Source organism: Rhamphochromis sp. 'chilingali' (assembly GCF_963969265.1).
Source record: "Rhamphochromis sp. 'chilingali' genome assembly, chromosome: 12".
Lineage (NCBI taxonomy): Eukaryota > Metazoa > Chordata > Actinopteri > Cichliformes > Cichlidae > Rhamphochromis > Rhamphochromis sp. 'chilingali'.
This window is the reverse complement of record NC_137939.1, coordinates 35,763,488-35,788,102: the sequence shown is the minus strand read 5'-3', so window position 1 is coordinate 35,788,102 and position 24,615 is coordinate 35,763,488. Positions and strand designations below refer to the sequence as shown.

General features: G+C 42.1%; 1 protein-coding gene across 1 annotated transcript; it reads left to right on the top strand.

Moving 5' to 3' along the window:
• Positions 1-11,446: 11,446 nt before the first annotated feature.
• Positions 11,447-16,388, top strand: LOC308407341 (uncharacterized protein; the record flags this gene model as incomplete). Its single annotated transcript, XM_080898906.1, has 6 exons — positions 11,447-11,543; positions 13,049-13,235; positions 13,473-13,568; positions 13,752-14,259; positions 15,332-15,337; positions 15,607-16,388. Exons 1-6 carry the CDS (start codon positions 11,494-11,496, stop codon positions 16,386-16,388), a joined length of 1,629 nt encoding a protein of 542 aa, XP_080755032.1. The 5' UTR covers positions 11,447-11,493.
• Between the last annotated feature and the right edge of the window lie 8,227 nt (positions 16,389-24,615).

Here is a 24,615-nt window from a genome sequence, read left to right as displayed (position 1 = left end):
CTGGTAGTGTGGATCAGTGAATCGATGTCTCGTTCACTCTTGGCATACAGCTTGATGTCATCCATGTACAGGAGGTGGCTGACAACTGCTCCGTTCCGTAGTCGGTATCCGTAGCCAGTCTTGTTAATGATCTCACTGAGGGGGTTCAGGCCTATGCAGAACAGCAGTGGGGACAGAGCATCTCCTTGGTAGATCCCGCACTTGATGGTGACTTGTGCTATGGGCTTGGAGTTGGCCTCTAGTGTTGTACGCCACATCCCCATTGAGTTCCTGATGAAGGCTCTTAGGGTCCCATTGATCTTGTACAATTCTAGGCATTCCAGTATCCAGCTGTGGGGCATTGAGTCATAGGCCTTCTTGTAATCAATCCAGGCAGTGCACAGGTTGGTCAGTCTGGTCTTGCAGTCTCGGCTGATTGTTCTGTCTACCAGTAGCTGGTGTTTTGCGCCTCTGGTATTCTTGCCAATTCCTTTCTGTGTCCCGCTCATGTATTGACCCATGTGGCTGTTCATCTTAGCCGATATGATGCCTGACAGGAGCTTCCATGTAGTACTGAGGCAGGTTATTGGTCGGTAGTTGGAGGGGACCGGTCCCTTCTTGGGGTCCTTGGGGATCAGGACCGTCCGGCCTTCAGTTAGCCATTCCGGGTGTCTCTCGTTAACTAGCAGCTGGTTCATTTGTGCTGCCAGACGCTCGTGGAGTGCAGTCAGCTTCTTCAGCCAGTAGGCGTGAACCATGTCGGGCCCTGGTGCTGTCCAACTCTTCATACTGGAGACCCTTTCTTGGATATCTGCCACTGTGATGGTTACTGGACCCTGTTCAGGGAGGTCGCTGTGGTCAGCCCTCAGATCCTCTAGCCACTGAGCATTGCCGTTATGGGTTGCATCCTTCTCCCATATGCTCTTCCAGTATTGCTCCGTCTCCAGCCTTGGTGGTGCTGTTCTCTTATTGTTCCCTTGCCACTGAGAGTACACCTTTGCTGGTTCTGTGGAGAACAGCTGGTTTATTCTCCTGCCTTCTATCTCTCTGGTGTACCTCCTCAAGCGGCTGGCCAAGGCTGTGAGTCTTTGCTTGGCAGTTTCCAAGGCCTCAGGTATGGACAGCTTGCTGTATTTCTTAGGCACCTTATTTGTCGCACCTTTCTGCAACTCCGTTAGTTGGCTAACCTCCCTCCGTGCTACTTTGATCTTGCCCTCTAGCCTCCTTCTCCATGGAGGGTACTGCCCTTTGTCGCTGTTCAACTTGTAGCCAAGCATCTCACTGATCACTGTTGCCGTATTGTAGATCAGTTTGTTAGTGTCGGTAATCGTGGTTGTAGGTATTGTCCGTAGTGCTGCATTAACATCATCTAGCAGACCTTCTGAGGGAACTTCATGTAATCTTGGTAACCGGCTACGGGGGATCCAGGTTTCAAGCTTGGCCATGATCCTATTTTTCAGGTCAGTTCCTCTCGCACTCAACTCTCCTATCGCACTTGGGGCTATGTACCCAATCTCGGGTGGGGGTGATGATATCTCCCCCCTGACCTGGCATCCTGACTCCTCCTTGCCGTAGCATTTGTGTTGTACCTCGTCAATCTCTAGCTGTGAGAGCAGTCCCTTTTTTCGAATGTTGGAACACTGAGCTACTAGTTGTTTCGCCGTCATTGTGGATGTTGGGTATCGAAGAATCCATAGGTCCCTCATCCTATTCATGTAGCCCCTTCCGCCGGGGTTACTTGCATAGTAGCATTCCAACAACGCCCTGTTTTCGTCTCTTGCCCACCGATGCCTTCTTGTTCCAGTAGCCCACTTTTCGTCAGGGTGCCCTGGTTCCTCAACACCTGACGCGGACCTTGTTGATCCGGGCGACGTCCGAGCCGGCATGCCTTCATATTTATCTGTCTCGCTCATGTCTGCGGTAGGCTTGCTTAGCATAGGGGGTCTAGCCTTAGGACCCTTACTGGATACAGACGCCCCAGGCAGGAATCGAACTTGCGATCCTCTGTTCCAAAGGCGTGTAGTCTAACCACTACGCTATCCAGCTGCTATACGCTATATATATATATATATATATATATATATAAATTTATGTGCAAAATTACATCTGCTGATATTTCCCTACAAATGTATTCGTTCAACCACTTAAATTAACACTCTATGGCCTTGGTAACTCCTTGACATGTATTTGTCAAGAAATAAGGCATTAATTTCTTGTGGGCTGTAGTTTATTGCTAGTCTGATATCATGTTTTTATGTAATAGATCATTCTCAGGTCCGAGGGTTAACTCAACTTAATGACACATTAAGTTTTGTGCTATTTAGTTAAACATACACAATAAATTGTAGTTTTCAGCAGATCAGTAAACAGCTTTGATATAGCACTATATTTGCTGGACAGTATATTTAATAATTATTAACTGTGCTCATTATTTGGTCAGTTTTTAGCCTCTTCTTCAAAGTTTACAGTTCCAGCCAACATGTTTCAAAAGGCACAGCATTTTCGTTGAATGTGAACTGATAACGTTTCTGGTTTTTCCTTCAACTTTGATTCTACGAGTTGTACCGACAGTTTTATCATCATCATCAACCTAAAGAATTATTATAATCCATGCACCAACCTACATTGTAGACTCCTCCACTGCAGCCTTGCACTACACTACAGTATTTGAGGAGTAGCTCCAGTACTGGAAGAAGAAGGGATTTCCTCTCACTGTGTCTGATCAAACAGGCCCACATTTAGAGATTTTTGAACACCATGAAACTATCCCCCAATGACACCGGTAATGTCATGCCTTATTTATGATTGCTGCTTTGGTTGTGCTGCACGCCCAATGAGAGCCACATTTTTTGATGCTGTTTTAGTATCTCCCTCCATTTAGTCTGAGGATTTCTGAGTTTCTGAGCTGATCACCAAAATGACAATCCAGACCAACATGATTACACACTTTTGCAACTTTCATCAGTTGTCTATATCCTTTCATTAGTTACATCTTATACATATCACTAGGATAGTTTTACAACTGCCATGAAATTTACCTTCAGGGAATCAGCTAATGCCAGAATCTGTTCAGGCATGGGCCAAAACTCGTGGTCAGCAATTTCATTTTCTCTGAGTTTAGTTGGAGGAAATTAATTTTTGACCTTGCAAAGTCCTTAAGACATTGACATTGATATATCTGTAAGTAATTAACATAAGAAATACAACTTGAACCATGCATCTCACTTACATGCTCTATGAGGATGTGAGGATATATAAGGAGAACAAGACTGGGCCTGAAACTGACCCCTGTGGAACATCTGACAGGCTAATAAGATTTAAACGATGAGAAAACAGTACCAGATAATTCAAATCTAATGCTTCAGTCTGTCCATAAAAATCCGTATCAATCAGCAATCAGCAAAAATTCCAATCAAAAGAGCCAACAAGAGGTGATTACTGTCCTTAACTCGTGCAGTCTCACGACCCCTATAGATCCCTGTGTGGACCCATCCAAAAATCTTTTGTCTTGTGTGCACAGTAGGTATTTTTTCCCAAATAGATTTTCCATCAATAACTACACTACTCCAGGGAGATGAAGAGATTGACAAGACTACTTTGAGGCTAGGCATGCAGGAAAGGCTTAGTAGCTGTGTGTGAGACTGGGCATTAAGAAAGGAGAAAAAGACTGGGAAGGAAAATCAGGCTGGAAAGGATGTGCAGCAAGTTAGGGTGGTTAACCACAGACATGTGCAAATGAGTGAAGAGAGTGTGTCTAGAAGATGGGAGCTGATGAATGCAGAAAATTAGCGAGGTGAGGGGACAGATGGAGGACAATGAACTACACAGGATCAGTAAGGAGGAAGTGGAGATGTCTAAGAAAGAGGGCACTGGCAAGGACAAGTGCAGAGGAGGCATAGTGGATATATTAGACAAAGGATCCTGACTATGGAGATGTAAGAAGGAGGAAAAGACCCCAGAGAGGATTCGTGAATGCTGTGAAGGAGGACGTGCAGAGGTTTGGTGTGGCAGAGGAGGATGCTGGGGATAGGGTCAGATGGATGCTGTGGCGAGCCCTAAAGAGCGCAGCCAAAAGAAGAAGAACCAACACGATTGTGCCCAGGATGTCATTTCAACTTCATCCCACTGGTGCTGTGACTGAATCGGTCCATATTGACTCTCTGCTCACATGCCAGGTGAAAGCTCAAGGTTTTTCTTGGAGACGATCAGCAGGATCTTCTTTCATGGCCCCTAAAGCTGCATGTGAATGTTTGACCTGTCTGTGCTGACAGCGCTTTAACACGAAACAGAGCAGAAAGCCACGCTTTGTGCGTGATCGGAGGAATCTAAGGCTGCAAAGCAGGGCGTGGCATGTGACTGCACAGAGACTGACAGTTTGACATAAAAGAGTGGTGCTGCTGCTCTGTCCTCCCCGTGGCTGCACAGTACACTGTGTCAGCGGCATAATTCACAAATCACTGATCAAACATGGATTCTGATAATTATAACTGAGATAAATCACATGATAACAAATTTAGATGCTTTCAGATAAAGCCTCCATGTTCGTACCAGAACATTTCAGGGTTTTGTCCAATCATTTCATAAAAAACGACCTTCTTTGTGTGTACGATACAAAAGAAAATGTGACTCACTTCCACTTCACCCAAATCACAGAGCTCATGATCTATTTTGCTCCTGAGTATTTCTGCATCTGTCAGGCTGCATAGTCAGAGGATGAACACCACCTCAACTATAGATTTTCAGCTCATCAGCAGCATGTATATGTTACTGTGAAGCCTTACGTGTGCTTTATTTTGGGTTCAGCAAGATGTCGTTTAACCTTTTTTCTTTAAAAAAAGCACAAGTTTATTTTTAATGGTTTTAACACTACATTAAATGATGTACGTTGATATGCAGCACATTAGCCAACGACATCAGGCTCTTACAAATCTGAATAGAGTTCCAGTTTTGTGATGTCACAGAAGCTCAGACTGACGTTAGGTGTGAGCATCAGTGGTCTGATGGTTCGTTAACAACCTGAGAAATCAGTCTGCTGTCAGTCAGACGTTTGGTCCTATTTTTACTGACTAAGAAAGCCAGGCTACCACGATGAAACTTACCTGTTTATCCAAAACGTGAGCCAGTCCCACCGACTCCTCTGTTGAAATGCCCAAATTAACATGTTGGTCTCCTGCTACAAAACACAGTTTTGGTTCTGGGTATGTTGGAAGTTGTTTTTGTTGTTGACTCTTCCTGGACTTAGAAGGGAAATCGGCTCTAAGCTGTCTGACAGACCTCGGCTCAGCTGGAGTCTCTTTCCAGCTGTGTTTGTGTTGTTGGTGCCTTTTTGGAGCAGTTTAAAACTCTGATATTTAATCAGTGTGACTAAATAGCATCTGGCAGCAGCTTTGTATCGTTTACCTGAAATAGAAAACTGATGCTAAGTCTTTGCACTAAAGCTGTGGAAAGTGTTTTTCCCAGGCTAATTCTCATAGCGTGTCCTTAAGGCACTTGACATGTGACTTCATGTATAATAATACTTGTAAAATGAAAATGATATGGGACAGGATGATGTGTGAAATGATTTTCCTGCTGCCCAAATCGTTTGATTTTGCAGCATCTTTGTTTTTCATTGTTGTATTTTGCACACCCGCCTTTTTCCAACCACAGACGAGTCACAGCCATTTTTAGCTGTCCAGCGTGGATATTTTCATGAATGTTTATAAAGTTATATTGTCTTTTTACCATATTTCAGTTATAAGTTTTTAATGCCAGAAGTTTGGCTTGATTAATATCTTTCCAACTATACCAAAGGCAAAAACACACGCTCAGTTCGCCTTTGTGAGCAAATAACAGTGGTGTTCCTGAGACCAGCAGCACAAATGAACCGGGTTGTGTGTTGCCAGGTTGCACTGACAGATGGGTATAAACTGTATTTAGTGTGTGGACCGTGTTTCTGGCAACACGACAAACACGTAAGACTTACTAATATGTGTTTACCAATTATTTTTTTAAAAAGTCAGAGATTCTGGGAGATTCCTGAGGAAACAGCTGGCATGCATGGTCTTAAAGAAACGGGAAAAATCGGGGGAAATGTGTGTGTTGCACTTTATGGTTTATGTGCCAATAAGCTGTTAATAATACTGTGAGCACAGTGCATGTTACCATGTAGACGAATGAATCGACTTGAAGAGCAGACTGAGTGACCTTTGACCTTTGATGCTTCATGTTCATTTGAGTATTTAAGCAAACAAAGAATAAACCTATCGGTGAACAGGCCGTGAAGTTACAGAACAGATTTGTAGCATCAATGGACGATTCAGCATCCCATCCTGAAGATTTGGATAATCGTTCATCAATGAATGGGGTGGAGCCTCAAACTGCACCATTAATGCAGACTTGGCATCCGATCCTGAAGATCTGCGTAATCTGGGCTTGAGCTTTGCACTAATCTGAAAGTTAAAGGCCCTCAGAGAAGAGTATTGGATCTTTACAGGTTTAAATGTATTTGACACTGTGGTCAGTGATGCAGCCTTTTCAGATCATTATTGTGTCGTGTTTAAAATCACTGGTAAAGATGAAGTTATCAACGTATCAGTGACAATACCTGTCCACAGTTTATTGAGGCTTATATACCTCCATCATCTTTGCTTTTGGATTCTGCTGATGATCTTGTAAATGGTTTTTACCTTAGTCTGCTCACTGTTATGGATACTGTTGCTCCAATTAAGACCAAAATTATCCGTGGAGGGAAAAGATCAATGATTTAATGGTTAGAACTCAGAACAGGAAGTGCAGACAGGCTGAATGTAGGTGGAGGAAAACTAAAGTGCAGGCTCATTACAATATTAATAAAGACATCTTCAGATTTATAATCAAAAGTAAAAAATGGGCATGACAGTCCTTTTTCTCAAAGATCATCAATAACAATGTCAATAACACTCGTGTTTTATTTAGTTTATTGATAGACTAACAAAAACTTTGCCACCACTTCCTTCTGAGTTATCGTCTAATAAACCATGTAATGATTTTGCAGCATTTTTTACTGAGAAAATACAAAAGACAAGTCAACCAGTTGGTGTTTCCATTTCAAGAGACATAGTAATAACATAATAACTTAATAATAAACCTTTAAACCTCATATCTTTGACAGAAATTGCTAAATAGATGAAATCTACAACTTTCTCCTTTGATATATTGCCCACTAATACTACAGATAGATAATACATCTCTGCAATCACAGCATTTTACTAAGACCCTGAAAAATGCAGTAATAAAACCTCTTTTAAAAAAGTCCAACTTGGATGTCTCAGTAATTAGTAATTACCAGCTGATATCTAAATTAACGTTTTTGGCAAAGGTTATTGAGACGGTTGTTTACCAGCAAATTCCCTCAGAACAATCTTCTCAGTGTCTGGATTCTGACCCCATCATAGCGCTGACACCACTCTTATCACAGTTTTATTCAGCGTAATAGTGATGCATCAAAAGTTACAGTCATAGCAGTGCTTCATCTCAGTGCTGCTTGATAGGCTGGAGAAACGGGTGGGACTCTCAGGAACTGCGCTTAATTGGTTTGAATTTTATTTGACAAATTCAGATTTTTTTTGTCATTTTACAACCATAATTCTGACCAAATAAAGGTCACGTGTGGGTTCCTCAGGGTTCTGTTGTTGGACTGCTTCCTTTTAATATTTATATGCTTTCTTTAGCTCAGATTATGGAGCTCAGTGTTGGGAAGGTTGCTTTTAAAATGTATTCCACTACAGATTACAGAATGAGAGTAACATACGTTTGTGGAATAAAACAAAGAGTGTATTATTTGAAATCAGGATTAAAACCTTTTTTTCTGTAGCTTTTACATAAAATATAAACTTTATTGTATTTATTGCATTTTTGTTTCGTCCTAATGCTTTTATCTTTTCGTCTCTGAACGTTGAGCAGCTTTTGTATGAAAGATGCTGTATAAATAAATTTGACTCTCTTGTATCATCTACTTTAAAAGACAGCAGGCTGAGTATCAGACTTGTTTTTATCTTTATAGCCTAGTTTGACATTTTGCATTGCAGTGACTCGCGCTCTGATGATCAAACTTTGGTGGACCCAGATTCACCAAGCCTTCCTCATGTGACACTTGTTTTCTCTTGTTGCATGCTAACTGTGATTTTGTGCTGAGAATGACGAATGTCTGCATTCTGCAGAGTTTTGCACTTTGAGACTGAAAACTGAGTCAAAGCATCACAAACAGCAGAGAGCGACGGATAGATGAAGGGAGGGGAGAGAGATCAGTCTGTGTTACTGTCAAAGTGCAGTGGAGCGCGACACACTTCTCCAGGGTACAGCACATCACTCTCTGACTGCTCTGTGAGCCTGTGTGTGTGTGTGTGTGTGTGTGTGTGTGTGTGTGTGTGTGTGTGTGTGTGTGTGTGTGTGTGTGTGTGTGTGTGTGTGTGTGTGTGTGTGTGTGTGTGAGAGACCTCATGCCTTGTACTGAGAGAGTAAAGACTCCAGTGCTGGTCCAGAGGTTACGGGGGGCTGAATCCTGACCTAGATGCCACCTCTCTGTAACTTCGCTGCATCTTAACTTTCACATGTGACGTTCCAACACAAGGCTGCACCGTTACACGGGGGTTTTGTTATCACTTGGCTTTAGCCGACCTAATGACTGCCTGTCCTTCGGAGCGTGAGTGGTCCTTTTATGCTCTGACTGGACAGGACGATCCACTCTGGACAGAGTGAGCTTGCTTGATCTTATTTGTTGTATTTTAATAAATAAAATGGTATACAGCACTGGAAAAAGCTAATTCTAAATTAAATAATTGGGAATTAATAAAGAAACTTCTCATATTTAAAATCTGTATGATCAGGTCTCATTTTATCCTAAGTTAAAGTTAAACCTTGATTTGACTGATAACATCGTTGCTGTTATTTTTCAAAATCATATCTTCATTAATTAATTTGTAAAAATGAGATATTGTGATCAGCCTGATCTCCAGACTTGTGTTATTTTCAAGGTCTAGCCAAACAAAATCTCAGCCAATGTTTCTCCTTCAGAAACGAGCAGCAGAGAATATTTACTGAGTCGAAGCTTTTTCATTATTATCTCAAATCTTCCCAGTCTGGCGTCTCAGTGTTTATCGTGCGTCTCTGGTACAGCTGGCCTTATTTGTATGTGAGTCACTCAACTGAAATCTTTCTCGATTTTTCAGTGAACTCGTCTTTGTTCCATTTATAAACTCAGACCTCCGTTATGCTGGTTTCAGTTCTATTGAACTCTCCATCATTCTCCATCATTCAGCCTTTCACTTCCTTATTTAGGGAAGCGTTCAATAGTTTGCAGCATTACTTGTTGATGTTCACAGTTTTTCTTAATAGCATAATTAAAACAACAAAGGCAAATCTTTTTGTCTTTTACTGTGTGAATTCATTTGCATCCATATAGAGAAAAGTCATCTGAAGGGGCTTTATAGACTGAGGTACCCGACACTGTTAGTGCAGGGCTCGCTGAGCAGAGGAGCCAAATGCAAGACCCCGGAGGCAAAGAGACTAAAATTCTTTGACCAGGCAGAGGTCGTGCACGGGTCAGCTAGCAGAGCAAACAATTCCAGCAAGGGGCAGGCAAAAGAGAGAATCCAAAAAGGCCGTGCACAAGATCATCAGGAACATGAGGAATGCTTAAAGCACTGGGAACTGCCGGAAAACCAAACCTTTAAAAAGATGAGGGGATCGGGCAAAGGAACAAAGAGAAGCAGGGGGAGACACAGCTGATTGGCTGACTGGGAACAGGTGTGGCTAATTAAACAGGTGATGGCAGGGCTGAAAAAAATAAGGGAAAACTGTCAAAGGAATACTACAAGAATACTCAGGAACCAAAGATTACAAAATAAAATAGGACTGATTTATAATGATTGGATCTCCTGTGAGCCAGCAGCTGGGGATGGTGGGGAGGAAGAACGTGCTTTTAACAGGAGATCTTTAGTAGAACCGGGGTCAGGGAGAGGCAGTTATCTGCTTTTAAACTTGAAGGGAAAGAAAAGAGAAAAGATGAGCGTGCAGTAGAGGGAGAGGCGTTTTTTCCTTCTCGACTTTCTGTGTTTGTAGTTTAGTTTCAGGGCATTTAAATTCAGCACAACTCTGTCACGCTCACCTATAGACCGCATGCATCCAAAGACATACACAGTCGTGTTAATGCAGCCTGCATTAACACTCTCTGTTTATAAGGTCTATGCTAACTGTTCTGAACATCGGTGCTGTCAGTGTATTCATAGTGAGTTTGCATGGTTGTTGGAGAAAATGTGATATCGTGACAGCTCTACAGAGGCAAGGTTAGCATAAAAATTTCTGTGTGACTGAGGATAGACTCAAACTCGCTGAAGGAAGTTTTGCTTCAGTTCACCCCTGACTACAACCTAAACATACCTAATGAAATAAAAGAGAAGAATAAACTCCTAACTCAGCAAAATAGAAGAAATAGAGGATTACACAGAGATGCCACCCACCTCTACCAAACCTGGACTGTTGCATTTTTGGGCAGATATCAGTTAACATCCTACACACAGGCTGAGTGACTAGTTTGCTTGCTGGCTGGAGGTGGAAAGAGGAGAGCCCACAGGAGCTGGAGGGAAGCCAGCGTTCAAGCGTCAGGCCTGCAGCAAGCTAAAACAGCAACCAATCAGCCGAGCTCACCTGCATCCCACAGATATGAAAGCAGGGTCATCCTGGAGGTAGAGCGAGATCAGCATGAACATGCACAGGAGCCTGGACAGCAGTACCAGTGTGTTTACACGATCTATTCATCACCCAGTGGTTTTATTTGTCTGGTGTAATAACTATTCCAGTTTACATGAATACTGCATGGAGCCTTCTGAGACACAGCTGATGGTGTCATAGAGGGTCATCGGTCAGAGGCTTTATATTCAATAAACATCTGTTTCCATTAAAAAACACACTCACAGTAAACACAGTAAACACAGTACTAAAGGAAAAACTTTGCTGCAGTTCCAAACTTTTCTCTTTTGTTATCCAACTTATGCAAAATGGCTCGTTTTTTTATATAAAGACAGTGTGAATCATTTGCCACTTTATGTAACGCAATTGTAGTCAGGCATGCCAAACAGTTGGATCAAAAGCACTGACTGACCTTGTATTGGAGGCCAAACTCCCACTTTGCCTCTGTGTCTTTATGCAGCCTATCTGCTTTATCACTACTCCACGAAATACTGCGATGTTTCACGGCAGAAACCTCGGGTGGCTGAAAATATAAATAATGGTTTATAGAAGGAACCAAATTACTGATGTTCATTTCCACTTTTTCTTAAGCTTGCAGTGCTTTCATGTTTTTTTGGTCTTTAGGCTAAAACTCGTGAACCTGCTCACCACCGACACCGAGAGGAGCTTCACTACGTGGACGAGTATGGCCAGCCGGTCGCTGTGCAGGTCGAAGCTAAAAGGGGGCATGGTCACAGGAGGCGAAGGTCCCATTGTGCAATTGAGTGCAGCGTCCCCACCGAGAGACACTGGGAGGCCCTGAGAGCCATGGGGCTGATGGAGGGAGAGGAAAGTCAGGGAGACGGCTACACTGCAGGGTACGTACTCCTGTCGTATTCTGACAGCATCATTTTTGTGATTTAAGTAAAAAACATTTCAGTTTTCTTTACTTTTAAGGAGCCAAGATCTGACTTGATAACCAAGTCAGCGCCCCAACCCCATACGTTCATGACAATAGAGAAATTTGTGTTTTTCACAGTATGAGAGACTTTTATAGAGAAGGAAAAGAATTAAATGGTGCAAAGTTTGGAACCTAGGTCCGATTTTGGGAATAAGGTGTTTGCAAACTGGATAAGATGTTGGCCGTAGGACTAAAAGATGGCAAGAGGATGAGTTGAAAGTTTGAAGCTAAACTAAGGAAAGTGGAAATGAACTTCTTTACGTTTCTTGAAGATGTTTTCACCTCTTATCCGAATCATTATCAGCAGAGGTTTCAGGTGAAACCATTGTGAGTCCCTGCGTCACGCTATCATGTAACTTATTGAGACCAACAGACACAAGATGTGAGTGGAAGTTAAGGCGCCTGGGAAGGGATCTCAAAACTGGATTATAGGTGGCAGACAGTTGGATATTTTGTATCACATTTTCACAAATAGATATCAAATTGAAAACAAATGGTTAGATATCTTTTTGTTATTCTCAAGGAAATAAAACTAATCTGGTTGTAGATATCTATCTGAACTCTAAGAATAAGTTTATACATGGTGTGGAAGGCCTTCCCAGCAGTGGACATGGATGGCTTAGTTGAAAGAAACCATCTGAACGACGGCCATCCTTGAACAGAAGGGCGTGGCTTACGACACCAACTGTCTGCCACCTATAATCCAATTTCGAGATCCCTTCCCAGGCGACTTAACACCCACTCACCCTGATAATGGTTTCACCCGGTCTCTGCTGATAATGAGCCACACCCTTTTTCACACCTCATGATCAGTTAATGGGTCAACGAGCCTCTCAAGGGAGATCTCCCACTAGGGCTTAAAACCTGGGACTCTCCATTTGGTCTTAGAACTGGTGAAGCTTTTCAGATGAGAGATGAAACATCCAGTTGCTTTTCATTCCAAGCTCCTTAGTTTACCATGACCTGGATGACTGAGAACCTACACGGACAACTAAAGTAAACTTTCACCACAAAGCAGATAATGTGGGTTCGGGATCAAGGATGAGAACACGTATCATAAAAACTTTTAGAAAAGTTTTGGGGATGAGCTGACGTGTAACGACTGCAACGAAAAACACCAAAATAAATCCTATGCCTCTGTTTGCATGATATGTCAGATTGAAGGACAATGTGTCTTTTTTACTTGAGGGTTTGGGGCAAATTGAGTTTGCAAGATCAGCACGATGCTCCATCGAGTGTCTCTCTCATGGCCATGGAAGGTTGTTCTCCTGAAGTACCTGTCTGCTTAGAACATGAAGACTATACATGTATTGTTTTTATTTAAGCAGGTATATATGACACTTTTACTGGAGCGTCCTACATTCTTATTGAATTCCTCTTCCTCATAAAATATAAAGTGACCTGATCTCTTTCACTACACAGGCCTTATTATGGTCACATGACTGTGTCACCTGACCTATACTCTCCCAATGGTCACATGATGATGCCACCTGATGCCTACCCACCCAATGGATATCTCCCCAGATCATCAAATGACCAGCACCCAGGCAACAACTACCTGCCCAGTGTGTCCTACAGCTTAGACCACCTGGACAGACTGGACTACCGGGTAACTTGTTTTTGTTTACAACACCATTTTATTCTGAAATATCACTTGAATGTGTTCGTCTAAAATATGACGCTAGCTGCGATCTTTCCAGATTGTTCCATAAATCGGCCCTTAAAAACATCTGACTGAACTCCTCTTCAAGGTCACGTCTGGGAGACTTTCAGCACTAAAGTTAACTCATGACCCTCTCCAATGAAGACACACTAGTTTCCTTTCTCACCTTTGTTTCTATTTCAGGGCCAAGAAATGTTGCACTACCAGCCTAACTCTGAGAGCTGTCTGATTGGCTGTTACGGTGCAGAAGAGGTGGACCCGACAATTTTTCCCAGACAGGTAACTGGTTTCAGTATCAAGGCTATGCCCTCTTCTCAGACCTATCCCTGTCTCTGTTATACTGTTTCTCTAACTATTCCATTTTTTATTAGTAAATGTTGCAGTTATGGAGCATTTGCAGCATATTTTGCAGTTTGATTTGGAAAAAAAACCTCAGTTTAAATTCTTTTATTTTCTCTTTAGTCGGACTATCGTCAGCCCTGGAGGTCTGAACGTCCTCTTGGCTACCTTCCCCTCAGTGAGCTTGACAGCGGGTTAGGCTGTGGCCCCGACAGCCCACACAACCGGATAGCGCTCTCCGAAGCTGAGACAGATGCCATGTCATCACTGCCTGGCCACACCCCTTCCTCTCAAGGATCCTCCTCTTCCTCAGAGTCCCTAATCTCCTCCGAACCCAGCGACTCAGGCTTCCACAGTGTCAGCACTGGGGAGCACAGACGGCTACACAAGATTCACGGAGGCCACACTCACCGGCAAGCTCACCATCTTCGTTCAGGCCACTCCCCTCGTGAGCAGAGAGGACGCTGGGATTTGGAGTCGATTCCTGAGACGACTCCGATGACCCAACCTGGAGTACCAAAAGCATCCCATTGCTCTGTGGGTAACAGCACGACCACAACAGTTCACTTCCACAGAGCTGAGAGGAGTCCCACTTTACCTCGTCACCGTTCACCACCCTCACCCTCTATCGGTTAGTAAAACACAGTAAAATAATTGTGAAAATCTCCACTTTTAGTCATTTTAATTTGTCTGTCCACACCTATGTCTGATCTGTCAAAGTTTTGAGCTATGGCTTCATCACAGTCCAACCAGAGGTCAAAGTGACTTTAGCGTCGGGTGTCTTTTCTTCTTATCCCTGTTTTCCTGAAAAACATAACTACATCAACACAGAATTATCAGGTTTACACCCTCCAATCAAATAGCTAAATTTGCATCTGAAAATTAAGGCAGGGACAAAGCTTCAGTTCCTTGAACGATCACTTGAGGCGGCTCCAACAGCTCATGTTAAAATGCCCAACTCTACAGCATCACAAAGGTAGGTTAACAGCTGGGTAGAGTTTTGTCTATAGATGGATTTCTTCACGTAAGCTACACATCAGGTTTAAAATCCATCCATTTAGATACAGCAAAGGCTCAAAGTTAGGGGAGTGGCCACTTTGAAAGAGTGCTGACACAGGTAATAGTAGCTGTTAGCTATTCGCTGGACCTCACATTCTAGAATTAATGAGAACAGCCTCTCTGCTGTGTTTGTATCTCCTGCATCGATCGCTGCAGACCATCCAAGAAGTCTACTCTTCAGTGTTGCTGAAGTAAAGACTTTGGTGAAGCATAACTTACCACTGATAAGCACGTATGTTTGCTGGTGTGATGTACCCATAGTCTATGAATCAATCTTGCTCAGCAAGCTGATAATTTGGCCACGCTACCATCTCATTCAAACATAGTCACTTTTAGTAGATGGACAAAGTGCTAACAGAAACCAATCTGCAATGTCACGGTGGCTAAATCCCTCTTTTATTCATAAAGTCTCAGACTTTCTCATTGTGAGGGAGAGAAATGCTTAAATGTCTTGACTGAGAGCCAACATTTCAACGTGTAGTTTCCACATTTGCTTGTTTATATAACAAACCGTGCACTGCATCGTGGTATTGTTGTGCTGACTTTCTAGCAAAATAGCATTAAGTCACCAGCTCAGTGTCTCGGATCCTTAATGCACCACGACCTGACAAACTTGCGTCTCACCTCATATGTTTATAATCCAGGTTCAGGTGAGTGTTTCTGGGGTTGTAGGACAGAGATGCCCGTCAAGCATATTTCAGTATATCCAAAAACACTCTTGCAGACACATATCTAACGCCTAATCACAGCTTTCTTTGAACAGGTTGTCGTACAGAGCCTTGTCAGCGGAGGGCGCTATGGTTGGAGCAGCAGCAGCACAGAGGAGGCGGGACTGTAGAGGGTCCAGGTAGGAGTCGAACAATAACAGATTTGAGTGAAGGACAGCGACGGCGCAGGGCGAGCCATCCCAACATGACAGATCCAAACACAGCAAAGACAAACCAGCCAGACACAACCAGCAATGCACTGGGGCCCAGGAGCAGGGCCAGCTATCCCAACAACTGTCACCCTGCTAGTCATCTGAGCATAGACAAAACGAGTCTGACCAATCATCAGAACACAATGAGAAACAGCCCGGGCTCGAACCGCAGCAGGGAGGAGGACTCGCTCTCTAAGAGCCCTGGATCCGGCTCCAGTGGCATGTCAGACTGGCGTGGCATTCAGACCCTCGGGAACCGCCCTGGCAGGCCAAAGGGCACGTGCAGTCCTTTCTACAGCACTCTTGGAGCGCCGCAACGTAGTCCTCGCTCTCCACCCTCACCTCGCTCCAGACTGTCCAATCAGAGGTCAGTCAGGAATCAGCTGCTCAGGGCCCGAGCGTACCGTCTGGCCAGGGAACGCAGTGAGGTCACCACAGACGAGGAGGTGCGAGGAGAAGGAGGCAGACTAGGGGAGGAGGAAGGAGACGATGGACGGTTGGCGGGGCGATACTGGAGCCGGACGGAAAGAAGACGCCACCTGGCGCTGTCACGCCAACACCGAGAGAGGAGAGGAGGTGGGGAGGAGCAAACTGGGGGCATTCAGGGGTCACTGTCATCTCAGACGGTGCTGGAACTGAGCCACATGAAGCAGAACCGACTGAGGAACAGCAAGCTGCTCGATGATTGGACAACGGTGGAGGAGCTGTTGACTCACGGGACTCGAGTGGAGAGCGACAGCCAGCTTTGTCCCAGCCCACTGCTGTCGGTCACTACTGTCTGATGGGAACGCAATACGTCATCGTTTACTGATCACACTGAACAAAACCTCCAAGATCACTCAGACCCAGATTCATTAAATGTGTGTGTTGGAAACAGCAAACTTCATGGTCACTCACGCCTCAGTTACACATAGAAATCACATTTTAAATATATTTCAAAACAAAACTTTGTGTATTGGGACACAATTTGCAAGATTTGCCAACATAAATCTCACTGAATATCCTTTTAAGTCCTCATAAAGAGAAAAATTAAGACAAAAGTTTACACCTTTCAGTAATCAGTTCTCCAAGGTACGCTGCCATTCAAAGAAATATATAACTCTGAACGTTAGATTACAAATCCATATATCTGGGATTAAAATACCAAGAATTATATACGTTTTTTCGGGAAGATTACCTTCCTCTCTTTGCTCCATTCATGTTTTTTAAAGGTTTAATGGCCACGATACACTGTCATAATATTTCATAAATTCTACTATAGCTACTCTATCTGAAAGAACCGTAGAAGATAAGCTGATGTTGACTTGCAGGGACTAAAGTTTGAACATTTCCGTCACACCGAGTAAAGACGTAAAGGAAAAAACTTCTGAGCTAAAATTCTACTCAGACATCCAAATGGTTTCTGGTGACCCACTAAGGATTAGAGCTTGGGTTTGGCGACGCTTCAGCTTGATGCTAAACAAGCACATTTCAGAAACTAGAAAAAGGCGAAAACCCACCCAGAACCCTAAATGGGTCTCCAGTTTCCCGGTGGAAGTTAAGAGGTTACATTAGACTCACATCACACTCTCAGTGAATCTGGATCTCAGCTGTGTTATTTAATATCTGATAGGAAGTTCTGACTCATTTGATGATGCGTCAGAGCTCTTCAAATGCATCTGGGTTTATAAAAACAACCGAAGAGCAGAAAAAAAGCGTGGTCAGATCCAAAACGGGGGCTCAGAGGGAGAAAGCTCTCTGCAGAAAAGGCTAAATGAACACAAATGTTGATGATCATTCCAGTCCTGGAGACAGTCAGCCTTCCTGAGCTCAGTTTCAGCAACACAACCATCTGCAGAGAGCCTCTAATCAAGGGCCTGCTATAAAAATGACTCTCTGCTGTTTTGAACGAGTAAATAGACTCTAAAGAGCTGCATGAGCTTCAAACTCTTAACTCGCACGATGAACTGGTCAGATCCTTCACACACCAGACCGCCTGCGACCGGCATCAAATATCACACCACTGGATGTGTTGCCTTGTGGAAACGTGTCTCTGCTCCTTTTCTAGTTGACCGCCTTTGTTTCTGTGCCATAAAATGTCAAAGTCGACTGTGTGAAGCAACAAAACTGCTCGCTCTAAGCTTGTTAGAGGATTTCTGCACCTTTATGATCAAACAGCCTCTAAATTCTCTAAGATGCTGTTTCAACACACCGTCGTTTCACTGGCGTATCCTGGGTGGTTTACCGTTTTAATCTCCACGCACTCTCACAGACTCTGAGTGTAAATAAATGCGGCGCCATCGAGAGGCCTCGCAAGTCTCTGTGCAGCGCTGTGTTCAGCTGAATCTCCACTTCGCACACTTCTCACATTTGGTTCTCCAGTCCCGATGATTCATCTATAAATTGATGATGAATATTATGATTTTTGAAGCTGCAGTGCAGAACACATCCTGGTGTCAGAGTGTCGGATTTGTTGATTTTCTTTCTCTCGTATGACATTCTTGCAGAGTTAAGTCCAAAATCCTAATGTTCTGTGTTTCAAATACGTGGGTCAGACATGGAAATCAAACAGGACAGATGTATCATATCTACCGTAGCCCTGAGAGCGCTCCACTGATAACAAATCTGTCAGTCCGCAGTTACTTTGGTAAATATGGAGATCACGATTATTTAACACAATTACTGACTGACTTTGGACAACTTTATATTTAAGGACAAATACAAACAACAGCAGGCCGTCCACACCACGTATGAACTTCTCAAATGCAGGTTCGTTTTATTCCGTTAACAAAAAGATGTCTATGACATTATTTTTCAATTTGATATTTTTTTGTGAAGACTTGATACAAAATATCCAATTTGGCTCTTTGTTCAACACTAAAGAATACAAATGAAAACCCCACATCCAATAACACCTTCATGCTCATCCATCTGTATGTTTTTCAGTAATCCTAACATTCAAACTGAACCAGTTATTTATTTATTGTTTGTAAAAGTCATTATTTGAAAACAACCTTTTGAATTTTTAAACATAACTCAAATTTAAATATAATGAAATAATGAAAGTAAAGTTTATTTTCCTGGTAAACGCCTGTCTGAGTACTGAGTTATATTTTTAACACACAAACAATTATTTTTTTTATGTAGCGTACCAAAAGCATAAAACATTTGTCCCTCAGAAATCCTGCGGCTTCATCGTCATCCATCAGTTTATCAAATAAATTCTTTCTGTGTAACATGGGACAAAGAAAAGTAACAAATCCACACAGAGGCCACATGCAGCACATGGTTGGGAATTTTGGGAATGTTGGGAGTTTTGCATAGAAATTATTACGATTGTACTTCAGTTTCAAATGTTATAAAGCAAAATCTCCAAATCTGAAAGCACACCTGAGATAACACCTTGTGACCTCACAGGTGTCCAGTTAACCAGGATACCCATTTTCCCTTGTTTCTCAGAGAGCGTAGGGGGCGCTCACGAGTTATTCCATAATCAGTGGAGCTCGATGTAGATGAAGAAAAAGACCAGTTCTACTGGAGAAAGCATTTTTCTTTGGCGAGTTTCCATGATGTTCTTAAAAGACGTCTTTGAGCCAACAGATTTACTTTTATTTATTTATTTTATTTTTTCAAGAGTTTTACAGTTTTGTGTTGCAGTAAATCTGAGAAAGCTTTACAGCTTTTGAAGTGGGACGCAACCAGTAGCTTCTTATATACAAATGGAAGTTTCCATTGTTGTTAAGCTACGCTTCCCACAACCATCGAGAAAGTACGCCCCGTCCTTAAACGACCGATGCATAATTTAGAAAAAATAAAAATCAAAGGAGAGATAAAAGAGTCGTTTCATATCAAATCTGGCATATTATCAGTGTTGTGTTAGAAATACTAAAATAAAAATAGCCTTTTTGTCTTTAAACGGGTGTAAATAAACGTGTTAGCTGTTGAGCTTCATTTACACATATTCAGGATTGGCTCACGATCGCCCCCTACTGCTCACCTGGCTGGATTCCTGGTGGAAATACCAGGAAGTAGACTCTTCTAGACTGGCTCTATTTCTAATCTTTTAGCCGGGCCTAGCTAAGCTAACTACATTCTGGCAATAATTTCATAACCATTAGAGACATGAGAGAACTATCAGTCTTATCACACAGGAGGCAAAAACACTATATTCTTGTGAGCTGTTGCATCTGAAATCTGTGAAAACACAACACTGATGATACTACACAAACACGGTACATGAATGAGTACAGGTACATATCACTACACGTCAGCTGTTAGCTGCAAATTCAGTCTAATTATTGTACTTTTAATTCTGTAAACGCGTAATTGAGACTTTGTTCCAGCCTGTCAGATTATCAGTGATGACGTTCAGGTAGATTTTCAGATCAGAGAGGATGATTAAATATCAAGATATCAAGGTTTCTGTTATCTTGTCACAAGGGCTGCTGTGAGCCAATATGACTGCAGGCACCTTTGAAGGAAGCTGGTGGTTTCAACAATCTAAGAAATGTTTATCAGGGTTAAATGTTATGATTTAATAATGTGTCATAATCTAACTGTTCAATGCAATTTTGTTAAATATGAGAAAATGTCTGTTTATTTTCATATTTCATGGGAAGATTTGGAAGAAAGTGAGTTTCAAAGGTTGGTCCTGTCAAACGAATATATCTGAGGGTTTTTTCTAAGCAGTGTGTGTGTGTGTGTGTGTGTGTGTGTGAAGAAGAGTGAATTTGCTGGTTTGTTGGCAGTGATTATCCAAAGATAACAGGGTAACTTTGGTTTGTGGACAATCTAGAATATCTCTGTACCGTGTAAAAGTATATTTTATAATCATAGTAGTTTTCTATACTTTATCCTTTATTTTGCCTTGAATAGATTACTTCTGCTTTACACCAACATCCTGCTGTGCTAGTGTGTGTACATACATGTTAGCGTATTGAGTGTTGCATATACAAGCGCTAATATTACAGTCAAAGCCTAGCATGCTAACACCTGATTAGCACAGAACAAGTGTTTCATTGATTGCCTAAACTGCTGTTTGTGCTAAAACTGTCGTCCTGTGTTTGTTTTTCTTTTGTGTGTGTGTGTGTGTGTGTGGGGGGGGGGGGGGTGTTACAGCCTGGGCTTTTATTTGGATCGGACATCTGACAGGCAGCGCTAATAATTAAAATTGTTAAGCTAAAGCAGAGCCAAAAACTGGACATGCTTGGGATTGCTACAGGTACTTATCTTGTGAATTTTAATAACAATAAGAATTTAATTAAATATGTAAATAATTTGTTAATACTTAGCTAGTGTCAATGCCAGTTTGTCCAGAACCTCCGAGGCCGGACGAAAGTCTGTCTCCAAACTTCTTCCAGACCAAAGAGAATCCTAAAAAGGGAAGATAAGTTTGCTAACTGTGATTCCTTAAAGCTTCTTGAGATTTTGCCAACTCCAGTCAGCTGAGCTTCTGCTTTGAACATGAACAACTTTCAAGGAAATTTGCTCTTTCCTTTTTTTCTTGGGTTCAGATGATCATCAGTGTGGAAGCCTATCTTAGCACGGAAAAGTAAAGAGAAACCAAGTCTGGTGCTCCAGTGCCACTGGTATATTTACTTCTACCTTCATAGTGCTTATCATGGCTGTGTGCAATTCATGAAGATTTCATAGTTTTCAAAAGATGCTGCATCCTTGAAAAACTCTCGGGAGGTCAAAACAAGCTACTTTGCAAAGAGTGCCATTTATTTTTGCCACGTTTGTTGGGCTGAAATACCAAACGGCTGTTCAGTCAGTAAAGTCATGAACACGTTTCTCTGAACCCTGCCAGGTCCTCCTGAAACTAGACTAAGTAAAGGACAAGTCTTCACTGTCAAAGGTAAGTACAAAAATCTTACACTGGTTATAGTTACATAATGTTGATCCGTGGTTTTAATTTCAGTCGTGAAATCTTCGTTACATACATATGTAACAAAGTGGCAAATAACAGAAATAAATATTCCTGCTTTGACTGTGAAATTAAAACCACAGGTTTAATTATGTAACTATAACCAGTGTAAGATTTTTGTACTTACCTTTGACAGTGAAGACTTGTCCTTTACTTAGTCTAGTTTTAGTCGACTAAACATTATTGGATCATCTTAGACTAAATCTGAAGTTGACTAAAATATAAAGTGTAAAAATGTAAAAGTTGCTGCACACAGTTTACGAAGCGTTAAATTTACTCTTCTCTTCCTCCCAAGCTTTGACATGTTGTCGGAGCATGTGAGCGTAATCCCGCCCCCCAGATCAAACTGTGCACGTCTAACTCCGCTGCACAACATGTAGTCACTATTCATCAACAAAAGTGTCAATAAATTTCAATCTAGTTTTTGTCAAAATTAACAAAATGAACACAGACGTTGAGCCATCTGTTTTCAGCATGGGATGATCGGACACGTTAAGCTTCTAGATTAGAAGTTAGGAGTTACTAGAAAACTCCAAACACAGACGAGCATGTAAATTAGAAATTTGTGGTTTTAATTCTTTTCTCTTCTGCGTAGTGTCAGCCATGTTTGTCACCGAGGACAGGTTTTAGATCAGACGCCATGGTGCCACAGGCAGCGCACAGTAACCGCTGAACAAAAAGCAGTTCCATCAAGAAACCATGAGCGTGGTAACTTTAGAGGTCGTTTCAGGGTTGTTAGCGATGTCCTGGTTCCAGTCTCAAAAGAAAAGAGAAATGAGCAAATTTCCACAAATGTTTGACCGTTTATTTAGTGGCTATTGGTGAATTCTTTTAAACACAAAGTATGCTTCAGCACATTTTGAGGATTGCGGTTAGAGAGTAAATGACCCTTCATGTTCTTCAGGTTGTGCGAATCTGTTCATGCATCTTCGCCGATTTTGTGTGCAATAATCTGAGGTCGTGTTGCCAAACTTCTCACTGCAGTCTGTGGCAGGTTGATTCTGAGGGACTGCATCCTTCTGCACAACTGCACTGTAACGCCTGGTGCTCAGGTCGTGTCTGCGTGACGTCAGGAAGCGAGCTTATGTGTGATGAACTACTGACGAGACGGTGTCGATTATTTTTTCAGATTGTGTTTTCATGAACCCTGTGACCTCACAAATGTGACAGAAAATCTGAATCATGATGTCTGTGAAACTGTTGCAGCTGTGAGAGATTTCTGCTGGTTTGATCGATCACCCAGAACTCCTGTAAAGAAATGTCAGTAAACTGTGAACATTTAAACATGCGTGTTGTGAGTTGTGTGTCTTTAAGTTTTAAGTGAATAGTGTGGACAAATGTTTTGGACGTGGCCTTTTCCTCTGGGGCGAACCAGGTTTAGATGATATGTTGATGAGCTGGACCCTGCTCTCTGCTGCCCATCTTTATGTTTGCAGTCAAATACAGAAACACAACTAATTTCTTATGATGAGTTGCAGGTGGGAGGAGTTACGAGTTTTCCAATTCTCCCTAAATGGGAACCTATCCGGTCTGTAAGTGATGACGTGATGAATCCTGCTTCCGGGCCCAAAGTAGTCTGCATTTAATAAGGCTGTTGTGTTTTTAACATGCTTTAATGTTTTGTATCTTGTTCTATTTAATCTCAAATAGCCCCTAAAAACAGTCAGTGATCACAGTCGGCCTCTCTAGGTTTTTATTACCGCTAATCATTTTAAAGCTTAGTTTTTAAAACCTTACAGCCCAGCCCATGCAGCAGTATATGAATGACTAACCTCGTATTGTGGATGGATTATCTCAGTTGTTCTCCCGACTGAACTTTGGCCCGTTTACAGCTTCCTGCCATGCGATTGCATTTGTCCCTAACCATCGGGAACCCTCATGTTAACTTTTATCCAGTGGGAAAAAGTTAGTTTTCGTCCTCCAGCTTCACTGTTTATGCTAACGTAGCTGTGTCGCTAGCAATCACATAGCACGTCATTATATACCAGCTAGCCCAACTTCAGTAACACTACAAACGTCACTGCTGTTTACCTTCCTGTCTTCATTTATGTCAAAGTGATAGCAGAGCTGTACGTTTGAATTTGTTTCAGAAATCTCTGTCAGAACATGGTATGAAATGTTTAGGTGTAAACTAGCGAGCTAACTTCCTGCTAACTTCTAACTCCATTAAATTTCATAAATTCAGTTTTCATGGATGTTAAACTTAATTGTTACACCTGGTAAAGCAGCAACGCTGATCATTTTATTACAGATGAAACGATTTAGACAGTTTTTAACTCTGTGATGCCGCAGTGATCGTTAGACTTAGGGCCCTGCAGCAGAGTTTGGGCCCAGGCATGGCTAATGATGTCAGACTTGAAGACTGGATTCCATCCTGTTCCTCTTTTCCTTATTTTCTGACACAGATAGATAAGCCTGCTTTGTCTCATAGCAGAGTCTCAAGAGGATGGAGGAAACCATGGGGGGATGTACAGACCTCTACAGGATAGGCAACAGCACCCTGACTGAATCAGGGCTTGGACCCAGCGTCAGACCCTATGATGGCCCTCTTTTTCACTATGGGAACGACCTTAGCATAACCTACTACAGCAGCACCAAAGACCCGATGTCTGGGTATTTAACATGTGATTACCAAGCAGGGATCTGTAGTTTGTCAGATCTGTCTCACCTGTAACACCTGGTTTTAGTGACCAGTGTTGGTCAAGTTACTTGAAAAAGTAATCAGTAACTAATTACTGATTACTTCCCCCCAAAAGTAATCCTGTTACTTTACTGATTACTTATTTTTGAAAGCAATTAGTTACTTAGTTACTTTTTAACAACACGATTTACACCCTGAATAGGTAATGAAGCGACAAATCAATCCCAATTCTACTTTTTCTGCATAATCATCATATAAAATGTAATCAAATGGAAAAGTCTCTTTTTAAAACTTGTTTTATTAGTTTTAATCTTTTAACTTTATGCATCAAGCAAATATTAAATTATCTGCAACATTCTCTGACTGGAAGAAATTAATTTAACATTTAAACCTATTTTCTGCACATTCCAGCACATAAAATAAAAGTTTTTTGTGTTTACACTCACTCTTTCAAATAGATGCA